Source organism: Coregonus clupeaformis, chromosome 18 (assembly GCF_020615455.1).
Source record: "Coregonus clupeaformis isolate EN_2021a chromosome 18, ASM2061545v1, whole genome shotgun sequence".
NCBI classification, from domain to species: Eukaryota; Metazoa; Chordata; class Actinopteri; order Salmoniformes; family Salmonidae; genus Coregonus; species Coregonus clupeaformis.
In genome coordinates, this window is record NC_059209.1 from 18871522 (window position 1) to 18884517 (window position 12996).

At 40.3% G+C, this 12996-nt stretch overlaps 1 protein-coding gene and 1 long non-coding RNA gene across 3 annotated transcripts; both read right to left on the reverse strand.

Annotated features, from left to right (window-relative positions):
- Window positions 1–274: 274 nt before the first annotated feature.
- LOC121551674 lies at window positions 275–2417 on the reverse strand. Its single transcript, XR_005997101.1, has 8 exons — window positions 2259–2417; window positions 2022–2115; window positions 1711–1892; window positions 1474–1560; window positions 1089–1335; window positions 885–924; window positions 705–798; window positions 275–576 (listed from the first exon to the last, which is right to left on the reverse strand). It is a non-coding gene; the product is annotated as an uncharacterized LOC121551674 (long non-coding RNA).
- A 5041-nt stretch (window positions 2418–7458) lies between these two features.
- Window positions 7459–12749, reverse strand: si:ch211-12e13.12 (paralemmin-2). Of its 2 annotated transcripts, XM_041863561.1 has the most exons (4): window positions 12509–12749; window positions 12183–12289; window positions 8730–8787; window positions 7459–8635 (listed from the first exon to the last, which is right to left on the reverse strand). In XM_041863561.1, exons 3-4 carry the CDS (start codon window positions 8764–8766, stop codon window positions 7899–7901), a joined length of 774 nt encoding a protein of 257 aa, XP_041719495.1. In that variant the 5' UTR covers window positions 8767–8787; window positions 12183–12289; window positions 12509–12749; the 3' UTR covers window positions 7459–7898. The 2 variants fall into 2 exon arrangements, with proteins under 2 accessions (XP_041719495.1, XP_041719496.1); XM_041863562.1 differs by lacking the exons at window positions 12183–12289; window positions 12509–12749 and adding an exon at window positions 10065–10339.
- Window positions 12750–12996: the final 247 nt, after the last annotated feature.

Consider the following 12996-nt stretch of genomic DNA (forward strand, 5'->3'; position numbering starts at 1 on the left):
AGCTTTTTGGTCTTAATTTAAGGTTATAGTTAGACATAGGGTTAGCAGTGTGGTTACGGTTAGGCTTAGATTGTTTGTAAGAAGATACATTGTAGAAATGGCCGGGGGTTTAGCCATAAATATGACTTTGTGGCTGTGTTAACTAGTGACGACCCAGGATCTGTGCTCCCATCCTTCTTCACGCAGAATTGTATTTGTATGCTTCCTTGAGCTCAATGATCTGATTATTCGAAAGTGTGATTGAACACAGAGTTGACATTCATGAGAAAAAGTGTTTGCTCACAGAATATTTATTTTTCCTTCATGAAATATTGTAATTTTGTGTATAATAGAAACCTAATAGGCCTATGTTCAACTTCAGTCATATCATATATTATAACATAGTACTTGTATTGCATTTATTTCATTCTAAAATCATGTTCACTTGTATTTTATCACAAATAATAATACTAAACGTTTTTTTACACAGTTACAATATTACAGGTAGATGTCATTGAACATTATGCTGATATTACCAAGTTTGACCCAAATGAAAAAGTCAGTTATCAAGATGACTGTCATGTCTTCTTACAAAACCTGAAAAAGGGATACAAAAGGTTTAGTAGGCGATGTATTAAGTCAGATTTGATCAATATACTGGAGAAAAAAAATGCACATATTGAAAATGTCATATATAGGCATACACACTGTAGGATATATCTTACCAGGTGTAACAGTCTCCCAGACAAATGACCAAAGCAAAGACTCCAATTGATCCTCCAGCAAAAAGTGATGAAACCTGCATTATGTTGGATGTACCTGGCAAACGAGAGAAAACATCAGACAACAATCTGATTAAACCAAAACAAAGCCAAATGGCTAAAGATGAGAAAAGGGATCCTTACCTCTCACTTTTGCCCAGATATCACAAGTGTGCTTGAAATCCTAGAAAATAGTTTAAATGGCACAGAATTACTAACTATTAGCACAGGAGTTCTATAAGATCAACAATCAATATAACTTTGTTAAAGATCGTCAAAACTGTCATTTATTTTTCATGAATAAACTCCACATATAATCTATTTCCAATGCATAGCAGTTGGTCTTACCCCTCCCCATTGACTAACAGCTCGTAATATGATGTAATAGTCTCTGCCATTCTGTAATGGAGCATTGTAGAAGACACAATAGCAGCATCCATCGGTCACAGTTAGGGTAATCTCTTTCCCAACATCCCTCAGCTGGACCTGGGAAGTGATGGACTGTCCATGGGACTTCCTCTGACTGGAGGCGTCTGGGTTCTTAGGAGAGCTGCAGTCAAACACACGGGTCCCCTCCAGTGGCACCTGGTAGAAACTGTAAACCCAGGAACAAATGAGAAAAGTGTTTGTGTCATAATAGCCAGTCAAGAGTGGCAGACCTCACTGGGTCCATTTCAAGATACTAAATCAGCATTTAGTGAGGTAGAGGGATAGAGGTAAAATTATTAATTACCTAATTGGGTCCAGAGTGTTAGTTAATCTGTGTAGCCTAAGTGGGCAAGCCTCAGCTTCTCTGTAAAAATTTATTTGGCTCGAGGCTCTATAAGATAAGAAATTATTGACACATTTAAATATCATATCCAAGTCAAAGTCAAAATTAAAAGCAATATTCTGCTTCATGTTTCTCATAATATTTTCAAATAGTTCATCATCAAACTGTCACTGTTAGTTGAGGTTGTTTGTAGTGTACCTTGTAGGCTGGTTTTAGCTGTGACCGTGGACGTGAACCTGCACAGTGCAGTGATGCTGATGGTATAGGTGGTAACAGGCAGCAGGTGCAGGCAGATATCAGGGTGGTCTGAAGTGGAGCTGACGAGCTTTCCTCTTGTCATGGAATGACCTTTGATAGTCCCTGAATCCCACAAATGCTACCTGTAATAGACAGGTAGACAGATCAAATAACTATGTCAAGGTGTACGCATAGGTGTATGCAGTTCAAAGAGCACTTTTTCTAATCAATAATTTTGTCATATTTTATGGTCCTTGTTAAGATAAACTTACTCTGTAATTTTCTGTGTCTTCTTCATACTTGTCTGCTTTCCAACGCAAAAATGTTTCATTAAAACAACCAAGTCGCTGATGGCAGGCTTGATTTCTGGTATTCACAAGAGATGAGAATCAATGTGTTAAGAAAAGTTAAAAAGTAAATAAAAAAGTTCACTGATTTACGCAAATTCCTTCCACATATTGAAAGGTTTTTCAAGTGAACTATGGTTTCCAGATTCATGAATGGCATACCTCGGCATTGCAGTGTAGCAGCCTGCCACGTCCCGGTGATGTCACACACAGAGGTGTTCCTTCCTCTCCAGCTGTGGAATCCCTCCAGACAGCGATAGAACACAACACTTATATTCTGCCATATCTCCTCTGAGTTGGCCAGAGCATGGGCTGGCCCACATTTAGCTGTAAAAAAACATGGTAGAAGTCAGATCAATTGAATTATACAAAGGAGATCCTGTGACGATTACCATAAAATATTAGATTACAATATACAGTATATATAAATACTAGTTTTGATTATTTTGTTGCAACATACTCAGGATCATGATTAAACATTAATTTACAACACAGACACAAACTCTCAATACAACCCATTACCCAATACAACATTACCCCCTTTCTGGTACAGAGTAGTAAGTGCTGAAAGCAACGTCTCTCCATTGGTAGGCGCAAACATGACAAACAACACATACATTTGAATGTGAGCACTTTAACACAATATAATGAGTTCACAGTTATATTGTTACCTACCTTTGCATATTATTGAAACAATTCCCCACTACCCTGATGGTGTACAAGTTGAGAGACTATTTCCACCCTCCTGGTAAAATCCATCCTTACATACAGTACCAGTCAAAAGTTTGGACACACCTACTCATTCCAGGGTTTTTCTTTATTTGTACTATTTTCTACATTGTAGAATAATAGTGAAGACATCCATCTATGAAATAACACATATGGAATCAAGTAGTAACCAAAAAAGTGTTAAACAAATAAAAATATATTTTATATTTGAGATTCTTCAAAGTAGCCACCCTTTGCCTTGATGACAGCTTTGCACACTCTTGGCATTCTCTCAACCAGCTTCACCTGGAATGCTTTTCCAACACTCTTGAAGGAGTTCCCACATATGCTGAGCACTTGTTGGCTGCTTTTCCTTCACTCTGCGGTCCAACTCATCGCTGTGAACGTCTCACAGAGCTCTAGCTTTTGGCTTCCTGAACTTGTTAGGAACTCGACCTTTCATCTCATATTAATCTTGTCTGTCTATGACAAACAGAAAGTGTTTTTTGTTTAAAATCGATTAATTATAAATCGATCTCTGAATGTGCTACAGTGATGACACCACTCTCTCCTGCTGCGCTATGATGTACTGTATGGATTTCAGGCATGTGCTTTGTCAGGGGCTGTGATGTAGGGTTCAACCAGGAGTTGATGGACAGTCAGAATAGTGAATGAAATGGTAGGAGGGACATCCTAGCTTTAAGTGGTTTCAGATTTCACATCCTACGTCACACAGGCTCAGAAAATATACTACTGTGTCCATGGGCAACAGGGCTATCGCTCTGCGGTGTCCAGAGATCTATTTATAAGCGAAAATGTTGGTCAGAACCGGTACCAGAATATCTAAGAGGTTTTAAAATGGGGATAGTGGTTTTATGAGATTTGGTTTCATACAGTATGTAATTGTTATAAATGTATCAAGAACACACAGACATTTCTAATGTAATACCTTTACATAGAAAATATGTCTGGTCCCACTTTCCAATGGCAGTGCATACTGAGACATTTCCCTCTCCCACATTGTAATATCCAGAGTTACACTGATAAACCACCTCAGAGCCCATCCCAAAACATTACTGGGTGAGCGATGGCAGGGGCGAGCCACAGTCAATCTTGGGAGGCACAGCAATGAAAGTGACCATTTCTAGATACAGTACATGATAACATTTGTTCTCTACAAACAAAACATTCATCCATCTACATGTCAAATACATGAAAGAATGCAAAAGTACACCAAAAAACTAAATTAAACAATGCTTAATTTGCTTTACCTTCACAAACAAGACTTCCACACATCTTTTGCCACACAAACCGAGGAGTTCTCCCCGCTTTTCCAGAGGAATCCCTCAGAGCAACTAAACTTCCCGTGGCTGACAGCTGGACTGCATTCTCAGCCGAGGGTGGCTGCTCACAATCAATGGCGACACATTGAGAAAAGGACAACACTACAGAGTTGAATAACATCCAGTGGCTACAGTATAGTATAGGGCGGGCAAAGAGATTCTGACACATACATTAAAAAATATATACAGCTCTCTGATAATGTTCCATTATCTTAAAATAGTTACTATAACTGTAGTAAGAAGTCTTACAACACTAAGCACAAGAGGTTTGTGTTCTTTACCTTTGCACAAGGCCTTGTCCTGGTGTGGGTGGAAGGGCTCTGCTCCATTGTGAACCTGGTATCCTCCTGCATGTTCGTACAATGATCCCAATCACCACAGGTCCCTTGGACCCTACACTCATTAATGTCTAGATCCTGCGTGGCTCAGTTGGTAGAGCATGGCACTTGCAATGCCAAGGTTGTGGGTTTGATTCCCATGGGGGACCAGTATGGGGGAAAAGTATACAAATGTATGCACTCACTACTCTAAGCTGTCTGCTAAATGATAAAATGTAGAACCAACAAGAAAGTGGCATTAGTATTAATTTCATGGGGATAGGATGTAGTACACCCAGTTATTAATCACACAATGTGTGTATAGCAGATCTGGGGAGTGGTATCTGGAATTCATTCACTCGAGATAAATTGGCATCAATGTCACGGATTCTGCCGAGGCTGCTCCTCCTCCTTGCTCGGGCAGGCTTCGGCGTTCATCGTCCCCGGAGTACTAGCTACTGCCGATCGATGTTTCGGTGTTTGTCTTGTTCTGTCTTGAGTGGTTACACCTGTTGTCTATTATGTTTGATTGTAGTCCCTATATTTACCCATGTCTCTCGTTTGGTATTGTGTGTTTATTGTTTTGTGTCTAGGCTGTATCGGCATTGCTGTTTTTGTCGTATACGTGTATTTATTTTCCTCCCTGTTAGGAGGTATTGTTTTGCATGTTCTTTACTATTAGTAAAGTACGTCTGCTAGTATCTCTGTGTCCTGCGCTTGACTTCACTCACCGCATACACGTCGCCCCTGACAATCAAGTTTGTGTCTATGAAGTCTAACCAATCACATGTAATATCTTCCAAAGTGGCAATAATTTGAAGTATTCAGCATCGCTAATCACTGCAACTTACCCTGACAGTGGGTGCCATCGTTGGGGATGAAGATGGCCATGTTGTTGGAAGGACTGTCTCCTGCCAGGCAGGTGCACTAGTAGCTTCCATAGGTGTTATGGCCTGCAGTGTGCTGCCCACATATCTTATTGGCTCCTATCTGACACTCATCTTTGTCTGTAAGAGATAAGAATAGTGGAAAAGAATCGAATAATCAATCAATGCTAGCATATTGTTAATACAACTGATACCTATTAACTAAAAGATAACTCATTTCACAAATCTTCATCTTGAGTTTATAACTGGAGGTACACACCTTGACAGTAAGTTTTCCATTACCCACAAAACCACACATGCAGGTACAGACATTGGCGGTACCATCCACCTTCTCCTCAGAGGTGGCATTAGGGTGACAGGTGGCACACTGTCACGGATTCAGCCGAGGCTGCTCCTCCTCCTTGCTCGGGCAGGCTTCGGCATTCGTCGTCGCCGGAGTACTAGCTGCTACCGATCTATGTTTCTGTGTTCTACTTGTCTTGTCTTTATTGTTCACGCCTGGTTCCCATTATGTATTGATTACTTCCCTATTTAACCCTCTGGCTCCCACTGTATTTTGTGCGTGTTTGTTCATGTTTGGTTGTCGTCTGGTGAGCGGGTTTGTTTCCTCCCTGCGTGGAGGTTATGTTATTTACCTTACCTACGAGAAAAGTACGTTTTCGATTAGCTCTGTGTCCTGCGCCTGACTTCGTCCTACCACATCACACTGACACCCGGCCACACACACATCCAACGTTTGACCAGTCACTTGCATTTCTACGATAAATAAAATATACACTATAAAGAGAAGTCTTTGTTTGTCGTAACAGTCACCCATAAATGGTATTTATTTAAAAAGATGCTCTATGTAGTGTAAAAAAACCATCACCATTATGATTTAAGATTATGTCGATATTCAGTTGTATATTACCAATGTCATGGATTTGTCTTGATCCACTCACCTGGAATGGAATGAATAAGAAAGGCCAAGGTCAAAACTGCTGTTCTCCAATACATCCATCAATATATGTTCCTCTCCCTCTCTTAGGGATATTGCAGAGACACATCCTTTTATCCGCATCTTTATTTATTTCCGTTTTGCAGACCCCGGGGTGCTGAGCGGATTTGATAACCAGGATTGAGAGAAGGGTATCAGAGTTAGCTGAGGTCACAATGAAATCCAACCGCTGCTCTGTCTTTGCTCAATGGTGATGTTGGCAATGGTGGTTTGGGGACATGTCTGTCAACATCAGCATGTTTGACCTATTCAGTTAAACTTCACATGTATGATTCTGTACTCCACACTTTGGGAGACATCTAAAACACATTTGCAAATTCCACAGTCATGCTGTGTACGCTAATAAGAGCTATATATGGCATAGCAAACCTGCCTGGACTTCATCTTGAACATAACATTATGCATTAAAGAAGTTTAAAACTAGGTAAATAAACAGTCCAATGTCTAAATGATAAACATAGATGTGGGAGTGACATGAACAATTGGTGATATACAATTACTAAAAGTAAATTAATCTTCAAAGAGTAGGCAGGCCTACTTGTTTATCCATCCTAGCTTTTCCTGAATCCACTTTATGCACAGTGTTTGTGATAACTTCAATCCACACTAGGTGCTCTGTCACATATTTAAGGAAAACCCTGTCCCATGATGCTAAAAAAACTAGGTGTGAAATGGAATAAAACTGGCTCATCATTGCACCAATAGGGTCAACACAGTGAGAACACCCATCCACCATTTAGCTGTGTTTCCAGTTGGTTCTTGGGTAGCGAGTTATAGTTTACAGTAGTGTGGGAGGGGGAGATAAGTCCACCATGCTGCTATCATCGCCCAGCCCACCAGGACTTAGAGGGGTCTCCCTCTATCACTTCCCCAATGAGCCCAAAAACCACCAAACAAACACTCCACTAGGGTCTCTCCCATATACTGTACAGAGGAGGATGCAATGTATAGTAACACAACATTTTAACTAGATAGGCGTAGAATGCATAGAGCAGGCATGGGCCTCTATTTCAGATGACTTTTCTCAAGACATTTGATTACAATATTTAGGAATGCTAAAAATGTTACGTTTATTGAATGTATGGTAAACAAAGGACAAAGATTAGTACATAAAGTACAAGTATTAAAAGTTTATCTAAAGTGAAGAAGAGCAAGCAGAACATAAATGGAAATCAACACCTGATCACTCAAGGCCTTTCTGTAGAGAACCTATTATTCAGATCACAGTGTTTGATTCAAGAAGCATTCAAAGTGGTCCTAAGTAGCTAAGAGAAATGCTGATTATTTCGTATAACCCAACACTATAAATAAGAATGCAAAATCGATGCAGACTGTGCAGTGGCACATACTGGAAGTGAGACATGAAATGACAAATAACCATAATTTGAACATCACCACACTCATTTTGTGCAGAATAGTGGGCAGCTTTTGAAGACAATAGGGATTGATTGATTCAAAATTACAAAAACTAAACATTACTACAGTATGTGCTCTGCCTCTGATACAGTGTGAATGGATGAAATGGTCATAAAAAGGAACCGATAGAATGATCATAGAATGGAACAGAAGCAACAGGGCTGCTTTTTAGTGTGCAGGTCTGCTTGTGCAGTGGGTTCCGGGGCCACACTCTCCTCTTTACACTCAGAGGACGTGTCAGTAGAGATGGACAGCAGTCTGCCACAGACCAGGTCTGCAGCATTACCATCCATGATGGACATGTTAGTGACAGTCTTCTCTCTTAGGGACATGTCACCGTCATCATCATCATCAATGAGGACAAACTCCTTATTAATGTGTACCTCCATTACACCAAGAAGGCTGTGTGTCTCCCCCGACTCATCAATGGTGTGTGCATCCACAAAGGTCATAGTTGAAGTCTCTGTTAGAGTCTCGTGTGCATCTGTTGAGTTGTCCTCAGGCCCAGAGCAGGGCTGGCTGCTGGAGGCATCACAAATCAACATTAAGTTACTGACCTTTGAAGCATTCTGGTCCTGTAGGTCGTTCTGTCCCCTGCCGTTGGTGACTACGTCCGATGGAGAGGGCACCTTTCCTCTACCATCTCTGCTGGTGACCTGGCACAGTTTCTGGGAGTGGGCATCATTCTCCATGATGCGGACATCACCAGGATATACCTCATACACCACCTTCACCTTCTGGCCGTCATCATAAACCGTCAATCTGCTTCCATCAATCTTCCTTTGGCCCTCCGCCACTGGAGAGGAGAGGTGGATGGCGCTGGTCTCGCTTTTTCTTTGTTTCTTCATGCACTTCTTTGAGGTTTGCTGCACTGAAATAGAAAATGAAATGATCATCACCACCCTTTGTCATTACACCACTTAGACATCTTTATTTCACTTGAGCTAAAAGAGCTACAGACTTACAAGCTTTAACGTTGTGATGGTTGTCCTCAGAGACCATGCTTAGCAATTATGAGAACACCTGTGAAATACAATAAAACTCTTATTCAATTACTTTTTTTCTGATTTATCCAGTGTGTGCTGGTTAAAACCTTTAGATTAGTTTAGCGCACAATATTGTATCAAACAAAACAGTCCATTCAGGAGTGTGTGAAATAGTAGTCAGTATGATAACAAACTGAGTGGTACAAAGAGGGAACATGCTTCCATTTAGTATAGGCCTTTTAAGATAAATAAATGAAGTGAGTACTTTAAAAGAGGTAACAATAACTGAAATTCCCATAGGATCTAAACCCTTTCAAGAGAGGACAGTGTGGAGATGATCCCTTTAAGTGAGTGAGTAACTGAGGGACAGTTGCTAAAAGTAGCAGCTCCATAAGACACTACCTTGCCACACACATTTAGTGAGCAGTTGTTAGTAAGAACATGTTTGGGGCAAAGTATCAATTTAGGATATAAATTTGTTAGTCTAGCAATTGGTTAATAGATGTTGTGGTAATTGTTGTAATGGGATGATGCAAACATTGCTCCTTCTACAGTTGGCCCCTAAAAGCCTTACATAATCTAAATTGAGGGAAAACGGTACTAGCCACTGGGCGCAGACGACAATTCAACTTCTATTCCACGTTGGTTCAACGTAATTTCATTGAAATGACGTGGAAACAACGTTGATTCAACCAGTGTGTTCCCAGTGAGCAGGGCATGATGGGACATTTAACCACACTATCATCCAACCAGACATAGCTAAGGCTTTTAGTCATTTGCAGGGCTCTGCCATTCCAGACACACTAACTGGAATGCATTCCATAGTTTAATGGACTGGCGCTGTTACACTTGACTGTTCTAAGCATGACAGAATAGGGACTCCATTAATGAATAACACTTTTTTAAAAGACTGAGTGGTCGAGGGAAAATTGATTAATAATGAAAATATGATTTGAAATTACACAATTATTGCATGATATTGTAAGAGAGTATGCTGTGACATTGCACATACAGTACAGTAGTTGAACAATAGGTTCTGCTATCCACAGAAGAGAGTATTAAGCAGGGGTGAAAGTAAGGCGGTATTCCAGTATATAGTGGGGGTACGCCATACTGGTAAAACGTGAGCCTATCACAATTAATACAACATGCCCAAAAAACTATAGGCGATTACACCATTATTTAACATTACTGCATGTCAGCCACATGAAACATTTGCCAATTTACTGGAAAACGGGTAGTATACGCTCCAAATTGCGTTGTGGTTTGAGGAGAAAACTTACATTTTCTTAAGGCGCTGAGGAGAAAACTTACATTTTGTTAAGGCGCAGTGGCCGAAACGTTGGCGGACAAGGAGGAGATGAGGCGGAGACCGAGGCGCGCGTTGACAACAGTGGTTGCATCAATTAAGGCTACAAGTGTAGGCCTAATGACAATCGCAGAATTTCATTAAACTACACATAGGTGTTTTGTAACTGATGTCCCTTTCCATTCAACAAATTGCGGGTGCATAGTGCACTGTTGGGATTTGGATGCTGAAATGATGTTGTGAGTGAAAAAATGTGCGCGGGTAGCATACAGGAGCGCCTTTGTTCAGTGATCGTTTGACAATCAGATGAAAACATCATGACTGGTTGTTTACACCACATTAAAAGGCATAGGCGCCGTGTCCATAAGGCTAAAGTAAAATGAATTGCCAAAATCATATAGCCTAATTTGCTTACTCCTGTATATACATAAATAAATAAAAATAATTCAAAATAGGCAACTACACCAGAAAGCATGATTTGGCGATTAATAGCTTCTCAAAAAAAAAAAGCTGTGGATCGTTTTAAATGGCATAGCCTACAGTCGGAAGGGCCCGCAATTTGGGCAGCGCGCGCTGCAAATACCAAATAGATGATTGTTAAATTGCACCTTTCAGTGAAAAGCAGAGAGACCCAGCCAGGCATATCGCAATATTTAAAAATACAATCGTGGAAAAACTGTTTGGAAAGCAAATGGCTATTGCTGTAAAGAAATGACAATGAAAAGACTCCAATCTGTCGTTAAGTTAGCCTATCAACATTTGTAACTTAATTGAGCGAACAGTAGCCTATCTTATTGGCACCAGTGGAGAACATCGGCCATATCCCCGGTGAGTGTGCATATTCATTGTCTATCATTGGGTCAGTGCCACTTTTGTTTGTTTTTGGACAATAATTTCGTCCTCCAGTTTAGATGGATGTAATTGTATTTGTCTCCCCTTTTCGAAGGCCGATTATATGGATCAGACAACATCGTTTTTATTCATCTGTCAGCAGAGTAGGCTACCATGTAGTTTTTGTAGTATAAAAAAAATTCGTGCGCCACTTGGGTGTCCCATACCTGTAAGAAAATGAATCTATACTGAACAAAAATATAAATGGACATGGAACAATTTCATTGATTTTACTGAGTCACAGTTCGTATGAGGAAATCAGTAAACTGAAATAAATTCATTAGGGTCTAATCTATGGATTTCACATGACTGGGAATATAGATTTGCCAATGTTGGTCACAGACACCTTAAAAAAATGGGCCTCACAATGGGCCTCAGGATCTGGTCACGGTATTTCCTACATTGAAATTGCCATCAATAAAATGCAATCGTGTTAGTTGTCAGTAGCTTATGCCTGCCCATACCATAACCCCACCACCACTATAGGGCACTCTGTTCACAATGTTGACATCATCAAACCGCTCCCCCACATGACGCCATACATGTGGTCTGCGGTTGTGAGGCAAGTTGGATGTACTGCCAAATTCTCTAAAACGACATTGGATGCGGCTTATGGTAGAGAAATGAACATTAAATTATCTGGCAACAGCTCTGGTGGACATTCCTGCAGTCAGCATGACAATTGCACACTCCCTCAAAACTTGAGACATCTGTGGCATTGTGTTGTGTGACAAAACTGCACATTTTAGAGTGGCCTTTTATTGTCCCCACACAAGGTGCACCTGTGTAATGATATATGCTGTTTAATCAGCTTCCTGATATGCCACACCTGTCAGGTGGATGGATTGTCTTGGCAAAGGAGAAATGCTCACTAACAGGGATGTAAACAAATTTGTGCACAAAAAGAGAAATAAGCTTTTTGTGCGAATGGAACATTTCTGGGATCTTTTATTTCAGCTCATGAAACATGGGACCAACACCTTACATGTTGTGTTTATATGTGTGTTCAATGTACTTTCACTCCTGGTATTAAGTCATAACGGCATGTTACAACTGACTGTGAAGACAAATGTGGAAGGAAAATGGGGTCCCAATAATGTCCCAGTGAACACCCATTTGGTAAAGCATCAGTGTGCTTTCTGGCTTGCATTTCAAGTTAGAAACAGTTGCACAAAGTCTGATTGTGTATAACAAAGCTATCAAAGCTAATACATTTTCATTTTGGGACTTACCTTTAAAATAGTGGATAGTCCTGTTCATATGTCCTTGAATAGTTCCAGAATACAGTCATCTGTCTCTGCATGATGATACATGAGGTGCAAATGCTGCTTTGTGGTCACTGAGTCGGGAACAAGAAAATGTGGAATTAGGTGTATTTTCATTGCAACAAAAAACAGAAGTATGATTCATTCAAAGCTTTGCTACACATCATAATAAGCTGTAGTAAGACCAACCATGCCATTATGTTACCTACAATAAAGTTATAGGTATGATTTACTGTTTCCTCAATCATATTCAACAACCATCACAGAGCAATGTTGATAAATAAATGTTTTACCAAAGGTTGTGTAGTCCTCAGTTGAGCAGTCAACCTTCTTCAAGCTTCTTCTTCAAGATGTCAGGGGGTTAATGTAAATCACGTCACATCACATGTAGGACATATTGGCAGGATTTGATCAGTGGACAGTCAGAATGTAAATATTGTCAGGCGCTGTTTAGTTATCCAGTGATATGAAGGTCTACAAACAGAGATGCCTTTCTTCACAACCCCCTCCCCTCTCCTTCCCTCATCTCATGCACTCAGAAAATACATATACTATTTGTGCAAGGAAAGGAAGTCATGGGATGCTCCACTGATTACGCTCACACGACCACCACATACAGTAAGGCGGAAGAGATCTGAGCTTCTGATCACATATTAAAGATGATATTTCCTCTACAACAGCAGAATTACATCTCTATGGGCATGCAGACAATATAATGATTTTACACCACCTAATCCACTCACAAAAATATGATTCCTTCACCACATGAACTGAAACTACA

Bases quoted from the DNA above. Each gene is read 5' to 3' on its own strand.
- si:ch211-12e13.12 (XM_041863561.1), bottom strand. From the start codon at position 8,766: ATGGTCTCTGAGGACAACCATCACAACGTTAAAGCTT. The intron at 8,636-8,729 runs GTAAGTCTGTAG...TTTCTATTTCAG, and splicing joins CCATCACAACGTTAAAGCTT to TGCAGCAAACCTCAAAGAAG.